Source organism: Polyodon spathula, chromosome 4 (genome assembly GCF_017654505.1).
Source record: "Polyodon spathula isolate WHYD16114869_AA chromosome 4, ASM1765450v1, whole genome shotgun sequence".
Taxonomy (NCBI): Eukaryota; Metazoa; Chordata; class Actinopteri; order Acipenseriformes; family Polyodontidae; genus Polyodon; species Polyodon spathula.
Genome location: NC_054537.1, coordinates 94,290,589 through 94,313,434, shown reverse-complemented (window position 1 = coordinate 94,313,434; position 22,846 = coordinate 94,290,589). Strand labels below are relative to the sequence as shown.

Here is a 22,846-nt window from a genome sequence, read left to right as displayed (position 1 = left end):
ATGTGTGACAGACTACTAATATATATATATATATATATATATATATATATATATATATATATATATATATATATATACACACACACACACACACACACACACACACACACACACACTGCCTTGCAAAAGTATTCAGACCCCTGACCAATTCTGTCATATTACTGAATTACAAATGGTACATTGAAATTTCGTTCTGTTCGATATTTTATTTTAAAACACTTAAACTCAAAATCAATTATTGTAAGGTGACACTGGTTTTATGTTGGGAAATATTTTTAAGAAAACTACAAACAGTGCTTGCCTAGACAAAGAGGGCACAAGCAGACCTCTACATTGCTTAAGAAACTCCCTTACTGGCATGTGTTGCAATGTGCTTACAACAGACTGGAAAATGATTAAAAGCTTCTGTTCCACCCTTTCAACGACAGCAGGTACAGGACTCTCGTATTTGCAGTGCAGTTGCATAGGCAGGCATTCTTTTATATTCAAAAGCAGTGCCCTACGAATAATTAGTGGTTTTGTGCTCAGACAGGAAGAGGAGAGAGAGAGAGAGAGAGAGAGAGAGATTCAGTCAATGAGGTCATTACATTTAACAGAACACCCTGTACTACTGTAGGGACATCTGAAACAAAAACGGCAGTATTAAATTCATAGACCTGAATATTATTCCAAGAACAAAACGCTGCAGATTAGACCAGCTAGACCAGTTGTAATTCAAATGCAGTCCCCAGTTTTTCATAACCCTGTTCAGTTGAAACCTTGCAATTTTGCATACTTATCTTGGGACAGCACCTGCGGTATTTGCATACTGTAGGTTTTTTCTTTATTGGGGTCTTCCAGGTACATCCAGGAGGATTCCACTGCACATCGTACACACAGGCAAACTGAGCTGCTCATTCCCATAGCATCGTCTGGGAAGCAGACTGGCTGAGTCTCCACAATGCAATGCTGTACTGGCTGCACGTCCACAATGCAATGCTGTACTGACTGCATGTCCACAATGCAATGTGTACTGGCTGCATCTCTGGACAGCTATAGTAGTGACCCAACAAGTAACCAAGTGAAACCAGAGAGCTTTCATGCACTCATTCAGTGCCATTGTCCTCATCTGAGGACAGGCTACTTTGTCATTTAGTTTTCTCTAACTATATTATGATAACTTACTCTAATTTTGTTAACTGCAAAAGTCTAAATGTAATGTATCATATTACATAAATACAGCTTGTGTTCTGATTTTTTTCCAATGCAAAATGCATTTGGCACTTAATGGGTTAAGCAGCCAGCAAATACTGGAAACCTGGGCCATCCCTAACACTAGAGTGAGCATAAACTGCTGCTCTCTCAGCATTACAAAGAAAAGTAGCATTAAGCTGCATTACAGCTTGCAGCACTTTGTGAGGGATCGTTTCACCACACTACTGTACATGGCAGGACTCTCATATTTGCAGTGCAGTTGTTGCTGTTTATCCAGAGACCAGCTTTAACACCTTGGAGAGAACTGTTTACTCACTCTGTCACACACACCCACACACACACCCACACACACACACTGAGCTACTGAGGAACTCTTGTCTGGACGTTGTTCTTGGACACGGAGACGCATTCCTGGGAGCACACCATTCCCAGCACTTGGACAGACTGGAAGGAAAAGGCTTCTTGAAAATAGTTTCCCTGAAAATATCCGGAATGCGTGCAGGACCCGAGAGGACTGGCTGCAGCTTGAGGACAATTCATTGCTACTCCACTGCATTTCTATTCCTTGTTTTTTCTTTTTTTTTTTTTTTTTTTTTTTTAGCAGTTTTATTATATTAAATGTTACGACATTTAGTGCTAGTTGGACTTGACAGCAGCGCTGGGAGACTTAAAAGCCTCTATTTACAAACAGAGCAGCTCTGACACACGCCAATGCCATGATACTGCATGTCTCAGCATGCCTTGGAGAACCAGTCTGTGGGCTACTATTAAATCAGGACACAGAAGGAATCTACAGCAGCAGCTCATCTAGTCCTTATTTCTTCTGCTAGCCTGCTTTCAGTTCGGTTTTGGACACGTGGCCTGTTTGCTTCTAGGAACTAGGTTAGACGTCTGAACTTGTAGTACTTTCAGTAACAGACCCATTGGGGGGGAGGATGGGGGGGAGGTTACTTTCAGTAACTACTGCTCTGTGCTGGAACTGAATCAGTAACTCAGGGCTTGTAGTCCTTCTGCCAACACACTAAAAATCTTACCTACAGTATTAAGACTTCCTTCCCCAATTATTTTTTAATTATCCTTTAGGGCTTTCCCCCCCCCCCCCCCCCTTTTTTTCTTGAATAGTTACAGCACTGCTTTGCCACTGGAATCACTGTATGCTTCTGCTCTCTATCTGAATCCAATATGCCACCACGTCTGTGATTAACTGTTTTTGTAACCTTTGTGGAACAACCAAAGATCCCATAAAACGAGTCCATGATAAAAAAAAAAAAAAAAAAAAAGACAAGAAGGTTATTAGTAACACACAACCGCCGCCATGGCTACAAAACACAAAATGAAACCTAGCGGTATCACAAAAGGAAAATTAACATGGCTTACTAAACTGAAAGAATGTAGTGGTCTGTGTTTTATCAGAATTGGATAAATGGCACACCAGGTGCACTGTATTGTGTAACAATGGAAATGTAATATTTTTCTACTGCATCTATGCTTGTACAGTACATAAAGACAGGAAGCACCCTCTTATATCCCCAGATCCTCAATCATTTTCATCACAATTGAACCTAGGGATCTTCACACAAGTAAAACTAAAAAGACAATTTTACTGGCGCCTCCAATACAGCACAGTCATAGCCGCAGTCAAAGCATTTTGCTTAGCATCCAAAGCAGGGGCTACAAACACTGCAGTTTGTGCTTAAGTTTGAATCACATTTATAGAAAATCACAAGCAGGTCCTACACTAATACGATGGATTACCTGATGTTTATCTGAATAGGTTTAAATCGAAAAGAACATTAGATCATTATGACATTAATTATATAGTAAATGACTTCAAGCCATCAATAGATTTAAATAGAATGAAATAGGTGTAGTTGCCATGACATCAAAAGCCTACATGTACCTCCACTGTATTGTTTTCAAGCACACTTTCCCTTGACAAAAGGATGTTAAACATACCGGAATGTTGGGAAGTTGGCTGGTTTGTCAAAAGGAAAATGATCTTATATTAACATGTGAAAAATCCACTAAGTAACTGACAATGAACAATGTGGCAGGTAACAATGCAGAAATCAATACCAGACACACAAGATTATTGAGACAGCTGCTACAGACCCCGCTATTGCTGGTCTCTGTGCACAAGGGTCTGCACTGTGAGTGCAGTGTGTTTGATTTTCCAGATGTTTACAGATGCTCTGTCTGCATGGCACCTGCACATCACACTCACTAATACACCCGCCCGTCATTACCACAGTCTGTACTGGAGAGGGGGGGATACTCCTGGGAGCAGCAGGGACGTCTCTCTCACAAAACCATGCAATTCAACAGCCGTTAACAAACACTGACATGGGAGTGCAAACATGGTGAGGGAAGATAAGCGGGGAATGAGAAACAGACAGACTCCCAGAGCACTTGCAATAAATCAGAGAGAGTCGCTCACCAGCCTACACAGAACTGACGAGTGTCTGAAATGAGCATGCAGATGGTACATCTGATCAATTCAAAAACCAAAAATAAACATATTAAAAAAAGATGCAAATACACTAGTACAAAATACTGTCCAATGTTAGTGTATACCCATTACATCCATGACTACATCATGAACTAACTATTCATTCAGCTGGCTACTACTGGTCAGATCTTTGTGTTAGTTCTACCAGTACTTACTCTATCAGCTGAGTCAACACCTTATATATATATATATATATATATAAAAATAATGAAAATAAACACTCAATACTATCATCTAAACCACATGCAGGAACCTTCACAACATGAAACCGTTCATGGAAAACCACTAATTTGAACCAATTTTATTTTCCATGACTAAAGGAGACCTTTAAACGTTTATTAGTGGGAGGTTGTTATTAATTTAACCATGGTTTTATGATGCTGCCTAAACTGACACAAATGTCCTCACCACATACCAAAAAAAATAAAATAAATAAAAATAAATTGTCACATCATTACATTACTTCACCATCAATTTCAATTTACTGCGGTTTCTAAAATCATAGGATAAACAGATAAACAGATCATTTTAATATGCTCTCTCATTGAATTAGGTCTTTGAAAAACCACAGTGTAACATTTTAGTATATCTTACCTATCATGTATTTCTATGGCTTTGTAGTGAAACAATGCCTCCTTGTTCACTGGGACAGTTTGGGACAGTTCAGGCTTTTTAACTCGCACTCCAGTGCATTCTGGTTAGTGTAGTCCTACTTCTCAAAGAAATAAAGTGAAAAGTTACCCAAGACAGGTAAAATATACCAGAATGCACTGCGATGAGAGTTGAAATGCCTAAGTTGTCCCAGGTATATGGCAGGGGTGGCCAACCTTGGTCCCGGAGAGCCTTAGGGTGTCCTGGTTTTTGTTTTACCCCAGCCTCTTAATGATGTAATTGACTTAATGATTATGCTTAATTGGTCAGAATTACTGTTTGTTCCAGGTATTTAGCGATTGATGATTTAGAGCTACCTACAAAACCTGCAGGATTGATGCTCTCCAGGAACATGGGTTGACCACTCCATGGTTTCCCACAGACTCTGTATTTAACAAAGAGACACCTTCCGAGGCGAGTATCACTCCAAGCACACACAAGGAAATGTATGCAGGAACAGGAGACTGGCTCTAATAGCACAATGTTATTTTACTGACAAGCGTCAGTACTATGTGCGCTATCCCCCCGTCCCCTTATCCTGTTATATTAAATTGGAGGCATCAGTTTTTTTCACCCCAACAGGTTCTCTGTTCTCAAGTCTCTACTCACAGTGTTTTTTTTTTTGTTTTTTTTTTTAAATAACTGCAGCTGTTGTTTCTGCATCAAATTAAAAGGCAGGGGAGAGAAAAGGGCTGAAAACAATACAACAAGTCCAGACAGCCTTGCTCTCCCTCCGCTGCAGTGCAGGCTGGAGCTCAGACATCCTAATGGCCCAGCCGGGGAGTCTGCGGTGCAGCACAGGGATTATTTCCGAATGTTGACAGGTCCCTGACCCGCGACAGACCCGTGTCAGAAGAGCTCAGCCACACCAGCATTGGGGGGGGGGGATTCGGCATTAACTTTTTGCAGCTGGGTGTACGGATTAAATGTCAGAAAATGGGGGAGGAAGAGAAATGAAATAATTACAACCATATGCTGGACTGTACTAAAAAAAAAAAAAAAAAAAAAAAAAAAAAATATCGGTTCAGTTATAACTGGGAGATAATGAGCACTGTCATTTGTTACTTCCAATGTGAGCGTTTATGAGGTAACGCACTGCTACACCCGAACAGGGACTGAAAGAGGCTCTAAATATGGTTAATGGAGGTTGTCACATTACTGTATAAATGGCTTCTTTCTCTCATAGAATTGAACTGCTGTTGAAAGGGTTGTGGTAATAAAATATTAGGGTCAACACTTCAGGTCCCTATTTAAAATAGATAAATAAATACATAAATAAATGACACATATTTCACATTATTACATAATGTCAATTTAATTAAGTTATACAAAATTGATGCAAAACCCTTAAATAATAACATAAGATGGTTTTAAAAGCCCAAGACCTACTGTAAGGATGCACATGTAGTTTTCTGCTACACAAACACTACAGAAATGTACATAATGCCTTCTAGAACTACTAACTTCTGACTAGCATCATGTACTGGTCACTAGCTCCTATGAGACTTTCAACAGATACTCATTTACTCAATGATACAGCACCACTGACTGCCTTAAAACCCTTAAAGAACTCAGCTGGTTGTTTCAGTTCAGTTACACACATTGCCATACTCGTACTGTATCAACAGACCATCGTCGGATTCAACAAGTGTCAAAATATCTTGTACACAAAACCTGTTCCCATAACACTTAAAAAGCACAATACAGGCAAACAAGATACTAGAGCACACATTAAAACGATCTGCAAACATGTCACTTGACAAACCAGGATAGTAAAATCCAGCATTTCATTACTGGTTTCTGCAAAACTAATCAGACCCCAGTCACATTTTGTGCAATTTACATACTGTATTAAGACGACATTTAAAAGCTCTTTTATCACTCTTGTACACTTTCATTGCAAAGATCATTCAGCCTGAATTCAAGCCCACAGCATTTTTGTTTTCTCATTTTCCTATGCATGCAAGTTCCATTAGGTAATAAGAAGCCTTTTGATGAAACGGTGCAGCAGGTGTGCACTTTTCATAAAGTTTATTAAAAGCATTCAACTTCAGTTTCAAAAATTACCACAGTACACTCCCACTTTTCAAAATCAAAGGCTGCAGTAGCGCAGGTGTGGAACAATATGTACTGAACAATAAGCAAGCAAGTTAGCAGGTATCTTTTTTTTTTTTTTGGAGCATATATAAAAAATAATGACTTTTCTTTTTAAACAGCTGAAGAAGGGCTTTTGCCCGAAACGTCCTGAAAATAAAAGATTTTTTAATCTTTTTAACTTTGTGTACATTTTTTAAAAACCTTTTCTTTCTTTAACACAAACCTGCCTTTCATTATATGTTATTATTGTTTATTTCATATTTACTTCCAAGATGCCAGACAATAAATATGCCCAACAAATGTTTTCCTCCAAACATCATTATCGAAGTGTTTCAAAAAAAAAAAAAAAAAAAAAAAAAAAAAAAAAAAAAAAAAAAAAAAAAAAAGCTTCTGTGAAAAGCCTCTGCTTCAAGTGAAACTGTTTAACCAGACGTTCAAATTCATAAAAAAAAGTGAAAAAGGAATACATGGTTTAACTGTACCATTTGGAAAAAACACTTTTTGCTGCGTCTGCTTCTCAAGACACCCCGAGTCTAGTCTTGTCAGTCTGTTGCATGCTGCACCCGTCCCAAACTGCTAAAACAACTGAGCTCCACAACAGGGTTATCAGCAGAACCATACACCAGATGATAGTGTGTTTTTACTACAGGAACGGAATAAACACATCAAGCAAGAGCAGCGGAATGGACAAGCCCATTGAGGAGAACTGAAGGGGAAGCACTAAAGAGCAAACCCAGGATTGCTACTGCAAAGTTTATCCAGCACCGCAATCAAAACTATTTTACAAACGCCAATATATTTCTCAGGCATCGATGGGCCTTTCTTTTCTTTTCTGTTTTTAAATGATTTCACTGATTTTCAAGTACACCTTCACAAGATGCAGTACTGGCTTGAAAGTATTTGGTTAGTTTGTGAGAGTGGGGCTTTTCTTGTGGGAGAAAAATAGTCCCACACTGTGATGAAATAGCCATTGTTTAAAATATAAATTATATATATATATTACACACACACACTTTTCTTTATTTATACATGCAGGAAAAAAAGCTACCTGTGGATTTTACTAGAATTCTTCACAGCACTGGGGAATCCACCTGGAGGGCCTCAACAACCTACAGTAGATTTTGGGCTAATGTGGTTAAAGCAACGAAAGAGGATTCCTCAGTGTAAAATGCTCTAGTAAAATTCATGTGTGGCTTATGCACGGCGTACAGGCTGGTCAAATCAACCGCTTAGTTCCGCATCAAGCACAGCATACGGAACAACTCCGTGAAAACACACATTTTAAATTTAACTGTTTAACTAAACTCTTTTTGAGGGCAATCTGAAATGTTACTTACCTTACCCTTAAACATCTAGCTATTGCTTTCTTTTATAATAGCATTATGTAGTAGAACTGTAGCAATCATGTCAAATAATCTACAGTATATATAAAAGAAGCCAAAACCTAGTTAGCAGGCTCTACCAAGCAGACAGGCTGGCACCGACCAAATGAAATGCTAAATATTTTTTCAAATTTTCAATTAAACAGGGAATTAGGAAAAACATGCACAGTGTGAAGCACCCTAGTGAAAACCTCAGGTCAAATTTAGACTGTGTGATAAAGGTTTTTTTTGTTTGTTTGTTTGTCTTTTCTGCCCTCAATTCTAAACTGTTTAAGTACACAATACTCTGGAATTAATAATGCAGTAATTGAGAATTTTTATTTTTTACTATAAATGATCTTTGAGCCAAGTTGTGGTCACACATACAGTAGGTGTAATTCACTTATACAATACTGCAGTCCATTCCACAAAGCACTTCAGCCGAAACGTAAAAGCTTAAAGTTACCCACATCTTAAAACAGTAAACGGTTTACAGAGTTTTAAATGTAAATTTACAGCCATCACTTAAACCTTTAATGACCTGACATTTATTTTTCTGCATTTCTCCCAGGAGTTTCCCCTTATAATTAAATGTGCACAGAGACCACCAAATAAATCACTTTATATATTTTGACAAAAGTGAAATATACAATAAGACCTACACTGACACATATTGAGTGGAACTAAGCAAATCTGTTGCAGTTCCCTTTGATAGGAGCCTGTCCCTGCTATGTAACCCTATCTGGCTTTTCAAGACAGTACTCTTTGTCTCATTAACAGCACCTGGATCGGTTTGGTCATGCTGTAAAGTACGGGAAATGTAACCTTCCTTCGATTTACCTTTCTTTTCACTATCACTCTCCACTACCCTTTAATAGACAGCCCAGTTGTGTATACATGTATGTCAGAACTAATGCCCTACAGATTTTTTTAAATGTGATTTTGTTAAACCGGGCCGTGTAGTTAACTCCCATCACAATTGAGAAAAGATTTCAAGAAAGATTTTGTTTTTACTTTTACTTCACAACTTCTGTCGACTCGCATAAAGCAGCCCCGGCTCTAGTGCTTCTGACGACGGTTCAAAGCAGCAGGGGCGGTTTGCTACGATGCAGCTGCAACAAGCACTTTCTTTGGAGATAGGGGTACAGGGTTGTCCTAAACAACTAGGACAAAAGAAAAATGCTCTTGCTTTTAAGCTGTGACATTTAATCCATCTTGAACGTTCTAGTATTTTACTGCAGGGTGGAGGGATACAGGAGATTAGCGATGGAGTCTTGCTTACTGGCCTACTATATAATCTAAGTGGTAGCTTTGGTGACTGGGGGGGAACACATTGGAAATATACTATGGCAAAAACTGACAAGGAGAAGGCTACTATATTAGAAAATTACTATTCTACTTAATCTGTAACTTGCACCAAACACCTCCTTTAAAAAGCTCCCTTTTCTAGTACTACAGTGCAAGCCACTCCAGGGTTAATGACTATCAACAGCAGCACAGCTGATGTCCCTCCTTTCAGCCAGTCAGTCCTTGGGATTTGCATATGCATCGAAGGGGGAGGAGCTTACCAGACACTCCCACTGGCTATAAAAATCAAACCAACTGAAGCACTCCAGCAGAAAGCACACGTGTATGTGTATAGCTGGAAAAGGAAATTCTAAACTGCAAAAAGGACAGACACACACATTTGTAGTATACTGGGATTATTTAACCACTAAAAAGGATAAAGAGGTTCACTTATTAATCATGTGCACTCAAATTAAACTGAAATTATAGAACACTGGGTTTGCCTTTAAAAAAAACCCCAAAAAACCACACAACACGGTACCACATACTGGTGTATTTATTAAACATATTGTATATGCAAGGGGTTCTAGTTTAGAAAGATAAAGATGTCCTTTGCGATGCTGCGCTCTGCCCCCGGCAGGTTCCTCTACTCTGAGATCAGCATGCTCTCCGAGGACGAGGACGGTGGCAGCGAGAGCTCGGGCTCCGACGACAAGTCCTTCCTGCTGGAGGGCCCTGGCTACGAGATCAAGGTGGGAGGCAAACGGAAATCAGGCAACCGGAGGGTCACCCAGCAGATTGTAGTGGGAGAAACGCGGCAGAGGAACGCGGCAAACGCCCGTGAGCGAGACCGCACCAACAGCGTGAACACGGCCTTCACTGCGCTCAGGACCATGATCCCCACAGAGCCCGCCGACCGCAAGCTCTCCAAGATCGAGACCCTGCGCCTGGCCTCCAGCTACATCTCTCACCTGGGCAACGTGCTGCTGGTGGGGGAGGCGTGCGGAGACGGGCAGCCCTGCCACACAACCTCCTCATACTACCAGCACAGCAGCCCCGGCAGGGACAGCGATGGCTCCCAGCCCAAACACATCTGCACCTTCTGTCTCAGCAACCAGAGGAAAATGGTGAGTGCTGCTGCTGCAAACCACTAATCAACTGCATTTCATTTCAATGAGAAAAACTAAACAAAAAACCTCTTTGAACATGAAGGGTTGCCTGCAGTACACTTCGACAGGTTTTATCAATCTTAACGTATGGCAGACAGTCCAAACTATTTTATTGTTTAATAAAATGTTATACACCAGAAATGAGTATAAATTAGCATCACCTGGAAATGACGACAGCATAAAGATATGTTTTTAGACCTTACTTGAATAACAGTTGACAAAATTAATACACTGCAAGCTACCAAATTTGGATACAAATATATATATATACATTATATATATATATATATACACACACACACACACACACACACACACACACACACGCGAAGATATTCTGAATGTCTGTGCCTTGGATACCTACCTGCATTTAATAGTGAATTTAAAAAATGCCATCATGTGGAACAGTGTTATATTTATCTTGATGTCCCTTGTTTTTAAATCTTTAAATTTACATAAACAATAAGGTTGTTATATATGCACATTTTAAACAGCACAGTTGAACAAGAAGTTACAAAAAAAAACAAAAAAAAAAACACTTAATTAAAAGCTTACAATTTAATGATTTTTTAACTTAAAAATGTACCATAAGGCTGTTTAAAGAAGACAAATATAAGAGCGTTGCATAGTTGGTCAGGTCATAGCCACAGACCATATTCTAGCCCGTGCTGAAATAGATTCCAGATTGCACTTAAATACACATCAAGTACTGCCCAGTATTTTTTTTCTTTCTAAAAGGGTGTCATTCTAGAAAATAAGCTAAGATTGTTAAAAAGCTTCTGTTAGAACTTCTCTGCATTTTGTACATATACAAATCAGAAATACAAATTAAAATGAACAAATCAATCGCACGCAGATTTCCAAGACCACAAAATGCTTAAAACCATCTGTTTATTCCAAACCCTATAGTACCTGCAAAGCCATCCTGGAAAGATTTAAAATAGCACCCTGTGCAGATACCCCCAATTAATAACACTGTCAGCAACATGTGCTCAAGAGCTTAAATATGGGTAAAAGGTGAAATAAGTTTTCTGTTTATGGATTGTGTTACTCAGTATAAGACTTGCTGCAATGGGCATTTTTAATTTCAATGATGTTATTTAGTTTGATTGCAAGGAAAGTTCACTTACAGATGTGAACCTAAATATTCTATTACACACAAATGATTTTATTCATGTGCAATAAATTAGCTGACAGCCTTTGAATTTAAGTAGCAGGTTTGTGCAAAACCATAAAATTAGACTTCCTATTGTATTAGGTCTCTTTGGCATTCAGTTAATAAAGGAACGTGTTTAAATGTGGTAAATAATTAATTATCTCCATGTGAAATTCAAAACAAACACACTTTCTATCACACATTAAAATAAATAAATAAATAAATAGATAAATTAAGAACCAAAATAAAAGTAAATTCAGCCCATGTAAACTGCTAATGGAAATAAGCACAGTTTCACAAGGTCCCAAAGCAAGCCTTATTTAACTACAGCAGGACCTATTACTATCAACGCCATGCAATTCAAGCCAATAAGCTCGTAAACAAATAAACAAGGTCTTTAAAGAATTAGAGAAATCTCTTTAAATGATGATTTTTTTTCTCTGCCTGAGGCGATAAATTAGGATTGTAGAAATGCCACTTTGACTTTTAAATCCCCTTTCTTCACGTAAGATAAAAAAAGCTAACACCCCCCTCCCCCCCCAACACGCACAACAGCTGCTCAAATTTGTCATAGCGGAAGCTGTGAAAAGAAGTCTTAAAAAGGGCTGCCCCCTGCAGAGGTGTGTAGAGATACACGTTTGTAGGGATGATAAACCTTTAGGCTAATAAAAAAATAGTTAAAAGTTAACAGCCAGCATTTCCATGAACATTGCGTTTCTCCCCCCATGCCCACCACCAAATGAGAAAATAAACCATTAAATGGGTCTTTATCCAGCATTAAAGTCTTTGTTTTTGCTAAAGTGCCATTTGAAATAGATTTGCCTTGTTGTGGATTTAAAAGAAAAACAACTAGTTTAAAATACTGGAGCACAGCATGTGTCTTAAAAGAGCGCCCCAATACATAAATAACACAGTCAATTTAAATGTGCAGCAATGCTACTTCCAAATACAGAAGTGCAAAGAAACTGAATAGAACGACACCACAGGGTTCGCCTCCTTGAGCCACAACACCTGCATCTTCCAGTTTAGTAACACGCCACAAAAAAATTAAAAAAGTGAGATTAAACCCTATGAGAAAGTGACGGACAACACTGGAACTCAAACCTGTTTCCTGCTCCACTACCAGTTGAGCCATTTTTCCCCCAAACTGTTCATACTACTATTTTACTTTTAAAATTGGATATTAGCAGAGATGTGCTTATCATCATTGACCACGATCTTACACATGCGTGTTGCTGTAATAAACCTATTACATAGGAAAATGGGGACAAAAATTGTACAAAATTTAAAAAAGGTAGAGGTCAGCAGGATCTGGGCTGAACAACTTTGACAAAACATTCCCATTTCTGCCTTGAGAAAAGGTGTATACTGCTAATTCACCTCAGAATCCTGTAAAAGAGTGATTTCAAGTCTGACTGTGACTGTGTTCTTATACTAGAGGTAATTAGTATGCTACTACTTTTATTATCATCAACAGATGGAAGCAGTTAATGGTCTATTCCAACAGGTTACAGAAGCCGAGCTCTCACGTTGAAGACATAATGCATTATGAAATGATTTCAAATTCTAATCAGTCATGGATAAAGCCTGTTGGAGCCAGGAGCCACAGATAACATCAGGGCTTAATTTACTAAACCCGACAAGCACCCCAAAGACAAAATACAAACGTTCAGAGGATAGGGATACTGGATTTTACCAGTATCATAATCTAGCTGGAGCTCTTACTGGATGCAAAGCAGTTTCTTAATAATCAGTCGCAAAGTTTTAACAAAGTGCGATGATGCCAAGCTCTATGGCACTGTACAGAACACAAAGAAAAAATTATATATATATATATATATATATATATATATATATATATATATATATATATATATATATATATATATATATATATATGAGAGAGAGAGAGAGAGAGAGAGAGAGAGAGAGAGAGAGAGAGAGATATACATTCATATGTTAGCTTATTGGTCATTTTGCTTGTTAAACTATGTGGCACATGCAATATAACAAATGTTTGGCTTTCAATTAGGTGCCTGGTTTGAAATAGATATTCATTTGAATAAACATAAAATATGTGTCTTTGTGAGCAGCTGTCTGGTGGTAGTTATGAACAACATGGTTTTACACAGAGACTAATACACAGCTGCAGATGCTTTCTCTCAGACTAATCACAGTCAAGAGTTTCGAGCTCGACCGTCATAATACATTAATAAACACTGTTTATAAGTTCATACCTGTACCTTCAAATTAAATCAAATTTAAAAGTTATAAAAATAGGTAAAACTAACCAACATTTTTTTATGTTTCAAAAAAACACATTTCATTGAATGCTGAAGATGTCCTTTTGGCCATCCTTGAATGCATGTCAAAAAATATTTTACAAAAACTAGGCTTATAGTTTAAAAATGTACTTTTGTTTCCTTGGCGTGAATGATTTTGTTTTTACCCGGAAAGGTTTCACAAAGCCTGTACAACTTGAATGAAAGGGTCTTCACTGCAGAAGTTAGAAGCAGGGTAGTTATTTATTTGTCCGCGGGATAGTTTCAGCCTGGAAGCGTCATAACCTCCTAAGCACAGCCAGAACACTTTGACAGGTTTCCCCATTGCAGTCACTTAGGAAGCTGCTAACACCTCCAGTCTGTCAGGCAGGACTAACCCTACAGAGCTTTGTGCTAGAGTGAACTCTCCAGTTAAAATCCCATCAAGGCTTTACCACTCTTTTAAAAATGGGGAAAAAAATAAAGAGCTTCAATTGGTATTAAGCTCAGATTGTGCAATGAATTTGGTTAGTCGTAAAAAGAAAAAACACATTGTGTAAAATTGTATTCCCTCAACCTATACATTTTTTGGCAAGCAATCACTGCTGTGAAGTTTAATTTGGCAGCTGTACTATTAAACTACAGCAGTGACCTGTACTGTCAAATGCAAAATAATTGGTCGCAGCAAAGAGATTTTACACACACACACTAACACCACCACATACAACTTGGAGTTAATTTCTGTACAGTTTTTGTGAACATTTGTTCAGGGGGATACTAAAAAATATTAATTTAAATAAATAGCACCTAGACCAAATTTAGGACTGATAAAGCAAAATCTAAAGAATGAATAACTCAACACTTCAGCAGTAAGAGGTACGATTAGAAAGAAACACTGTACCCATTCACAAAATCTTACTAATCTTAAGATCCCGTCTGAGCCAGTCAAAACGTTTAAAAAGGAAGGGTATGTTTTGTCTGGGAACAGCAACCTACATCATATGCTGTAGCCAAGGAAACAATGACATTCCAATTACTATCGTTCTCACCAAAGCAATGAGAGTAATGCAAGCCAGGTGTACACAGAGCTGCGAAAGGTGTGAACGGAAAATGTGAGGCCAACTGTTTCCAAGCTGCACTTCCTGGCCAGACACCCTGGACTTTAAGGAAATACAGTATAGTCTACATTCTTTCATTTATCAACAAAGCCGAGATTTGAGCTTCATACTGATAAAACAGGCAACTGCTGAAGGCTGCTATTGTGGTTTATATCTAGTCATGCTTTTCTGTAATGTTCACATGTCCTGTATTAGTAGTAATACAGTAACAAGTGTTTTATTTTATTTACTTAGACGTAGAGAAAAATGCATTTAAAACCGACAGGCACAGTATAACAAGAGTGTTACTGTTTTATTAAAAAAACAAAAATCCTAATTATTATTATTATTATTATTAATAATAATAATAATAATAATAATAATAATAAAAAATAAAAAAAAAATAAAATAATAATAATAATAATAATAATAATAACCATCTATTGACCTGGTCTGAGTGTATCCACATGTCTCACTAAGAGATGTACAGTGTGTTTCAGGGTTATAAACTCAAAGTGTAGTCCTGCACCCTTTCATGACTTTCTGAACTGCATTCAATTAAGTAGGAATATGTTTTACAGGATCAATTTAACGAACGCTCCAAAGCTGTACAAATCCCTCCTAACAAACCTAGAGACTAGTACCAACATTCACATTTCTACATCCAAATTGTCCATTTAATTTAATTTACTAGAAAAAAATAAAACCTTGAACGACAAAACAAATCAAAACATCTAAAACAATAAAAAATAACCTGTTACAAAATAATTATTGTTTAAATGCTACAAGAACATCTGATCTGAAAATGGCCAGGCCTATATGAAGTGATGTTGTACAATGCTGCTCACTCGCTTGAAACATAGTACTGCACCACACTGTACCACTGGGTTGTTTTTTTGGTTTTGTTTTTTTCTGTGCTATGCTTTTGAACAAAGTGTTTTATAACTAATATTTTCTTCTCTTTTTTTTCAGAGCAAAGATAGAGACAGAAAAACAGCCTTACGAAGTTAATAGTAAACAGTAAAACAAATTAAGAAAATAATGATCACATGACAAAAACTTGTGTATGTGAACTGATAATAATAATAATAATAATAATAATAATAATAATAATAATAATAATAATAAATAATAATAACAACAACAACATTAATAATAATAATAATAATAAATAATAATAATAATAATAATAATAATAATAATGCATAAAACTAAAAATAAAACCAGCTGTATAAGACAGGATTCCCTTCCTTACTGGGAATTTTATCCGTGTAGCTTTTGGATGGATCTCCCTGCATGGAATACGCCTTACACAAGAGGTACGGATTCAACTTCACACCTATACCCTGAAACAGGACAGCACTGAAGCTTGATCCCTCCACATATCTGGACCAGTAAAGAATGACACTTAAAAGCTACAGCAGCACAGAAGCCTTACCTGCTACTGACACTTGCTGCCAGACACACAAGGGTCTCATGTGCAACTTCGAAGGCTGAAAGGTCCCGATAAAGAAGGAGGACAAAGACTCCATGCTTTAAAAGCATAAACATGGGACCAGGGGTTCAAGAATAACAAAACGGACCCAACGTGACTGGAGCTCTTCGTGGATTTATCTCTCCTTTCTGCCAATGTGGTGCGGGTGCCGTAAACAGAGAATTAATTGAGAACACATTTCCATACAAGAACTCGCTGTTAACCTTTTACTTGCCAGACATTAGGAGCCAAGTTATTTCTGGACCTTGATATGACACATGCATTCCATAAGCTTTTGCACTTGTATAAAAGATGCTTCGAGAAACAGGACAACCCTTTTGCTATACTTTAAAACCTTTGTGTTTGTGCCTTGCCTTTTCTAAATCAATACATGCTGGATTTTCGTGTAATTGATGTTACATAATAAATCGTAAATATTTTGTTGAAAAAATAAAATGACATTTATATACAAATACTCCAGGAGTATTTTTTTTCTTCCCCTTACCCATTCTAGCGATAGCATTTAAAAAAAAAAAAAAAAAGTATGTTCCTTGCTTTTTCAGTTTTGAGGCCCTTATCCTCTGTGACAATACATTAAAAACGATGTAGCATTATGTAATGCAGTTTTGTTCTCATAATTAAAATCTGTCAACCCAGTTGTTGTGTTTTAACACATGAAAAATGCAAATGCTTCAGTGTACAGAAAAACCAGCAGCAAGTACGTATTGTATGATACATTTAAGACCAATTTAAAATTTAGATTATATGTTGCAACACATGTATTTTTCAGGATTATATTGTCTGTTTGTAAATACAGATATTCTTTCATTCATGCATTTTTTTTTTTTAAATGATTTTTGGTATAAGAAAATAAGAAAAGCTACGAACAAGGAGGAGGTCATTCTGCCTCTCAATGCTAGTCATATTACCGAACCGACTGCATCTCACCTCCAACCAACAGACCATCTTTTACACTGCCTGGTACATTACCTAGCAACACCGGACTGCCTGGTACAGTACCCAGCAACACCGGACTGCCTGGTACAGTACCCAGCAACACCGGACTGCCTGGTACAGTACCCAGCAACACCGGACTGCCTGGTACAGTACCCAGCAACACCGGACTGCCTGGTACAGTACCCAGCAACACCAGACTGCCTGGTACAGTACCCAGCAACACCGGACTGCCTGGTACAGTACCCAGCAACACCGGACTGCCTGGTACAGTACCCAGCAACACCAGACTGCCTGGTACAGTACCCAGCAACACCGGACTGCCTGGTACAGTACCCAGCAACACCAGACTGCCTGGTACAGTACCCAGCAACACCGGACTGCCTGGTACAGTACCAGCAACACCGGACTGCCTGGTACAGTACCCAGCAACACCGGACTGCCTGGTACAGTACCCAGCCACACCGGACTGCCTGGTACAGTACCCAGCAACACCGGACTGCCTGGTACAGTACCCAGCAACACCAGACTGCCTGGTACAGTATCAACAACACCGGACAGCCAGGTACAGTACCAGCAACATTGGTTTCACCTTGGCATAGAAAAGTCTACTGTGTCGTTTTGAATCCAGGGACTTTATGCACGGTTTTACAAATCAGAATTTATGATGGTAACAAGAGTAGTGCTCACCTGTGCCACACTGTCAAAACGCTTGCCCCAGTAGCAAAGACGTGGTGAAAAGGTCATTCTCTGACTGCTATAAATATTAATTCGTGCTTTCTGCAGTAGACTCCCCCCTACTCGTCAATAAAATATCTGGTGTGAATTAGACATGCCGATTAAGCAAGTGCAATTTGAGCTGAGCTAGTCGGATCCTTTATGAACACTATCCTCCTCAAGCAAAACAAATCCCACTTTTCCCAACCTTCTCCATGACATATCCAACTCGGAACACATGTCAGGGCACCCCTTCTCTGACCACCGGAGTAGTCCATTTGAAACCGAGACCTTAAATCGGTTTAATTCTAATTCGATTTTACAGTGCCAGTAATTACAAATAGGCTTTGATTTTGCTCTGTTGAAAATGCAAATCTTCATAAACGACTTTTTTTTTTTTTGGTAACGGGATACAGGGTATAAGTCACCATTACGGTTCCCAGAAACAGACTCTGTGAGAAGTGGCAGATTAGGAGTCAAGACAGCGAGACGTTAGCTAATGAGATGTGTACAAAGGGTACCATGTGATATGGAGGATGACTGGGAAAAGGGGGGGGGGGGTGTGTGTGTGTGTGTGTGTGTGTGTGTGTGACCACATCCTAAAATTATAAAAACTGCTAGCAATCAGGAGAGAGTTCCAACAGCAGCAGTGCTTACACGTTAACCTTTAAAACAGCCAGCTGTGCGAATCTGCAGTCCAGATCAGATCTGCAGGTACAGCCATGGCACTCTGCCTGTCTCCTAACTGTCTGTCTGGTTAAAGAGGAAGCTGTCGTACCTCTGGAATTCCTCACTCTCTCGTGGGAGCTCGCTCACAGCCTCTCCGTGTCGGATTACAATGCTTGCCGATTCTCTCTATTCTAGTGTCTCACTACAGGACTGCTTCTCTTCCTTCACCCCCTGTCAGACCCCCCCCCCCCCCCCCCTTCTTCCTCTCTCACACAAACACAAAGATATTCTTTAGAAAGGGAATGAAGAAGCTGCTGTGGAGTACCTGCAAGTGCTTGCAATAAATTTGTATTTCTATAAACATTTATAGAAACGTTTTAGAGAAGTTGCAGTGGATGTTATACATCTTTCTATTTACAATCTTTCAAATTTCTTTTAGTCTACATTTATTTAGTATCCACTGAAAGATATATACATCCTTTGGGAGCCAGATGTTCCTTAGATAAAATGCTATTTGCTACATAGACTAGGAAGCACCTACTTATGGATGCAGCACTCCAAGGACACCTCTGTTGCTAAAATAAACAACCTCAGCAGTGTGTTTCATGGGAGCATCTATCTCCCACTGTTAACATACCACTGCCTCATCTTGATTATCCTAAACTGTGGATTATACCTAAAGCCCTGTGAAATTCTTTTTATTTTTCATAATTTCTTTTATTCTTCACACATTTCATTTTACAGATTAATAAAATAACTCAAAACAGCTATATATAAATAAAAACAAAAGTACACATCATGTTTTAACTATATACATTTTTTTATTGAACGTTACCTTTTTTGTTATTATTATTTTGACAAATGGACCTATGTAACATAATTTTTGTTCCTGGGTAGTAAGTGTTATTTCCTAATTGCTTATGCCTCAAAAGTATAGAAAATGGCTATTATTCCCCCAAAACTTTGCTTTTGTGACCAGGACAGTGATATTTTGAAATTTACCTACTTCCAATGAGAAAACGGTCTTTTCGTTCATATAAAGCCAGAAAAAAACAACATATGAATCCAAATTAACAGGTATTTATACTAAAGTAATACAAAAATGATTACAAAAGATTTAGAAGTGAGCAGTTTTTCGAGATTTACGATTATACTGTAAATCACTTTCACGAATCGGCCCCCAAATGTAGTCTCCCATCATGTTCTCGTTATACTGTCCTTGGTAGCGGCGTTCAAAGTCCAGTATATCCTGGTGGAAGCGCTCGCCTTGCTTCTCCAAGTACGCTCCCATGTTCTCCTTGAATTTATCAAGATGAGCATCAAGGATATGGACTTTGAGGGACATCCTACAACCCATTGTGCCGTAGTTCTTCACCAGAGTCTCAACCAGCTCCACATAGTTTTCGGCCTTGTGATTGCCCAGGAAGCCCCGAACCACTGCGACAAAGCTGTTCCAAGCCGCTTTCTCCTTACTTGTGAGTTTCTTGGGGAATTCATTACACTCCAGGATCTTCTTTATCTGTGGTCGAACGAAGACACAGACTTTGACCTTTGCCTCAGACAGCTTAGGGAAGAAGTCTTGAAGGTACTTGAAGGCTGCCGATTCCTTATCTAGAGCTCTGACAAATTGTTTCATAAGTTTTGATGTGCAGTGGTGGCATCAGCACCTTCCGGGGGTCCACCAGTGGCTCCCACTTGACGTTGTTCCTCCCCACAGAGAACTCGGTCCGCTGTGGCCAGTCCCGCCTGTGGTAGTGCGCCTTGGTGTCCCTGCTGTCCCAAAGGCAAAGATAGCAGGGAAACTTGGTAAAACCGCCTTGGAGACCCATCAGGAATGCCACCATTGCAGCCTCTTGATGCCATCTCAGAAAAATGCAGATATGTATCCACTTAGGCAGCTGGAACTAAACTGAACTGGTGGGCTTAAGGCCGCTGTATTTATACTACTATTTATATTACTGGAAAGATCTAGAAAGTTCTAGAAGTTACTCCAAGTTTACTCAGCACTGAATCTATCTGGAATGTTCTGGAAAATAGGTAAATTTCAAAATATCACTGTCCTGGTCACAAAAGCAAAGTTTGTGGAGAATAATAGACATTTTCTATACTTTTGAGGCATAAGCAATTAGGAAATAACACTTAATACCCAGGAACCAAAAAAAAAAAAAAATTGTTACACGGTGTAATTTAGTTACCATCATTTCTCATTAGCGGCAGTAACAGTAAGACATGTTCAGTCCGCCTCTATTTTTAATTAGCTGGCTATTTACAGTAAATACTGCACATGCCCTCTACAAAAATACAATAAAACAAAAATACTTACTGCACAATGAAAATCATATCAGCATGAACAAAAGAATGATTATTAGATAAACAAACACAAAAAAATGCTTATTTCACAATGTTGTACAATCCAGCATTAACTCAAAAAGCAGGTTACTGAAAGAAAATAAGGATATTTTACTCATGTATTCATAAAAAGCTCCAATCTAGCACAAATATTCAAACTAAGAATTAAACACAAGCATACAGCAGAACTCTACGGTTCCTTTTGTCATGGTTCGTCGTCTGTCACTTACAACAAACATTCACAGTCAACGAAAATCAAAGGGTACACGAGACAAGAAATCACGGTATTGAATAAGCTGGCATCCTGGCACCCGAGCCCAAACAGTATGGTAATAATATCTACAGAGCCGTCTGTCACACTGTCGCTTAGTTTCATGAACCACAACATAAAATAATGTATTACCACTTCCCTCAGCAGTCTCACGTTCACAATACATTCCTTCAACATATTTATCTACTGATGCCCGAGTGGCTACCTCCAATGGATTAAACAGTTGGCCAAGATCTGGGGCAATTCTTTGCAGCGTTGTTTAATTGTTATGTGTGGTTTAGGCATTTTAGATACAAACGTCTTCTCTTCCATCACAATTTCAATTCCCAATTCGCTCCAAATTATACATCATGGTAAGTGCTAGTCACAGCTTCCCTTTCCCTTCTATGTATCGGCTGAGCCTTGACAACTATGACTGTAAGTATTGATTTTAAAGTATTTTTTTGTGTAACCCTCCCAATTAAAAAATGTAATTCTATGTTCGGTTTATAATGATTTTTCGTTTTATTTCGTTTTATATTTGCATTTCGTTTTATTTTCTTTTACATGTTGCACTATGTGAACCTTTCATGATTTACAAATAACTTCATGGGGTCCTCACGTATAGTATATACTTCTCGGTGGCTCGCAGGGAATCACTTTCCCACTGCAAGCTTCTGTGCTCATGTGACTATAATAACTGTTCAAGTGAATGTATGCAGACAGAGACAGTCGAGCAACCCTGTCAGGTTTCAAAGCAGACGCTGAAAGCTGTTTGGTGAGATATCACCTCAGTGAAGTGTGTAACGTCACAAGAAAAGAGCAGCAGGCCTTATACTTCAGGACATCTGGTTTCAGTTGCTAATATATCTTGCCCAATGTAATTTCTCTGAACTGTGAACAATATAATTTGACCGTTTAAACCACTTTTTCCTTTTTATCGCACAATATCTTCCAAACATGCAAAACTCTAAACTGTAGGCTGAATTTACCAAGTTATTCAAAATGAAAACCCGTCACGCCACAAGCCAGTGGATCTGAGGTTAACACAACAAAGGCATCTGTGGACAGATTCTGCTCCATACAGAAACTTTCTGTAAGCTTAGCTTGTAATACAGTCATACCATAATATAATTGATTAAGGTTACGATTTTATATAAAAAAAAAAAAATTAAAAACATGCAAATCAACAAACAGTCCTAAAAAAGGACGGGCAAGCAGAAAACATCTCTGATTTCACTCGCATACCACATTCCACTGGCAGTTAAAACTGGGCTTCTGTAGTTTCACCAAAAATATCTTAAGGTTCAATTTATGAACATTGACATGTTCCCACATTTATTAAATTAAATAAGCTGATTATTTTAATTGGTTAAATTAAAAATTAAAAATAAAAAACTTCTGTTCATATGGAGTTCTTGTATTCCGTGCTGGCTATTTTTGTTAACACTATCAATATGACCACTTGTCAGACTAGTCTTCAGGTGCCTCAACTACCCTTGGCCACATACAGCATTTAGCGATTTATTCATTGAGCAGCACATACAGTACAGTACAGCTTTTTACTGGCTTCTTGCAACCTATTTTTAAACTTACTAACTGAACTGATTTAGCACATGGACAGCCAGTATCGCTGTAGTGAGTATGGTAC

At 38.4% G+C, this 22,846-nt stretch overlaps 2 protein-coding genes across 2 annotated transcripts in view; one reads left to right on the top strand and one right to left on the bottom strand.

Annotated features, from left to right (window-relative positions):
• bop1 (BOP1 ribosomal biogenesis factor) overlaps positions 1-22,846 on the bottom strand; it is an 80,356-nt gene that overhangs the window by 31,551 nt on the left and 25,959 nt on the right. The window lies entirely within an intron of this gene.
• scxa (scleraxis bHLH transcription factor a) lies at positions 9,368-15,902 on the top strand. The gene is made up of 2 exons (XM_041249154.1): positions 9,368-10,226; positions 15,755-15,902. Exons 1-2 carry the CDS (start codon positions 9,705-9,707, stop codon positions 15,791-15,793), a joined length of 561 nt encoding a protein of 186 aa, XP_041105088.1. The 5' UTR covers positions 9,368-9,704; the 3' UTR covers positions 15,794-15,902.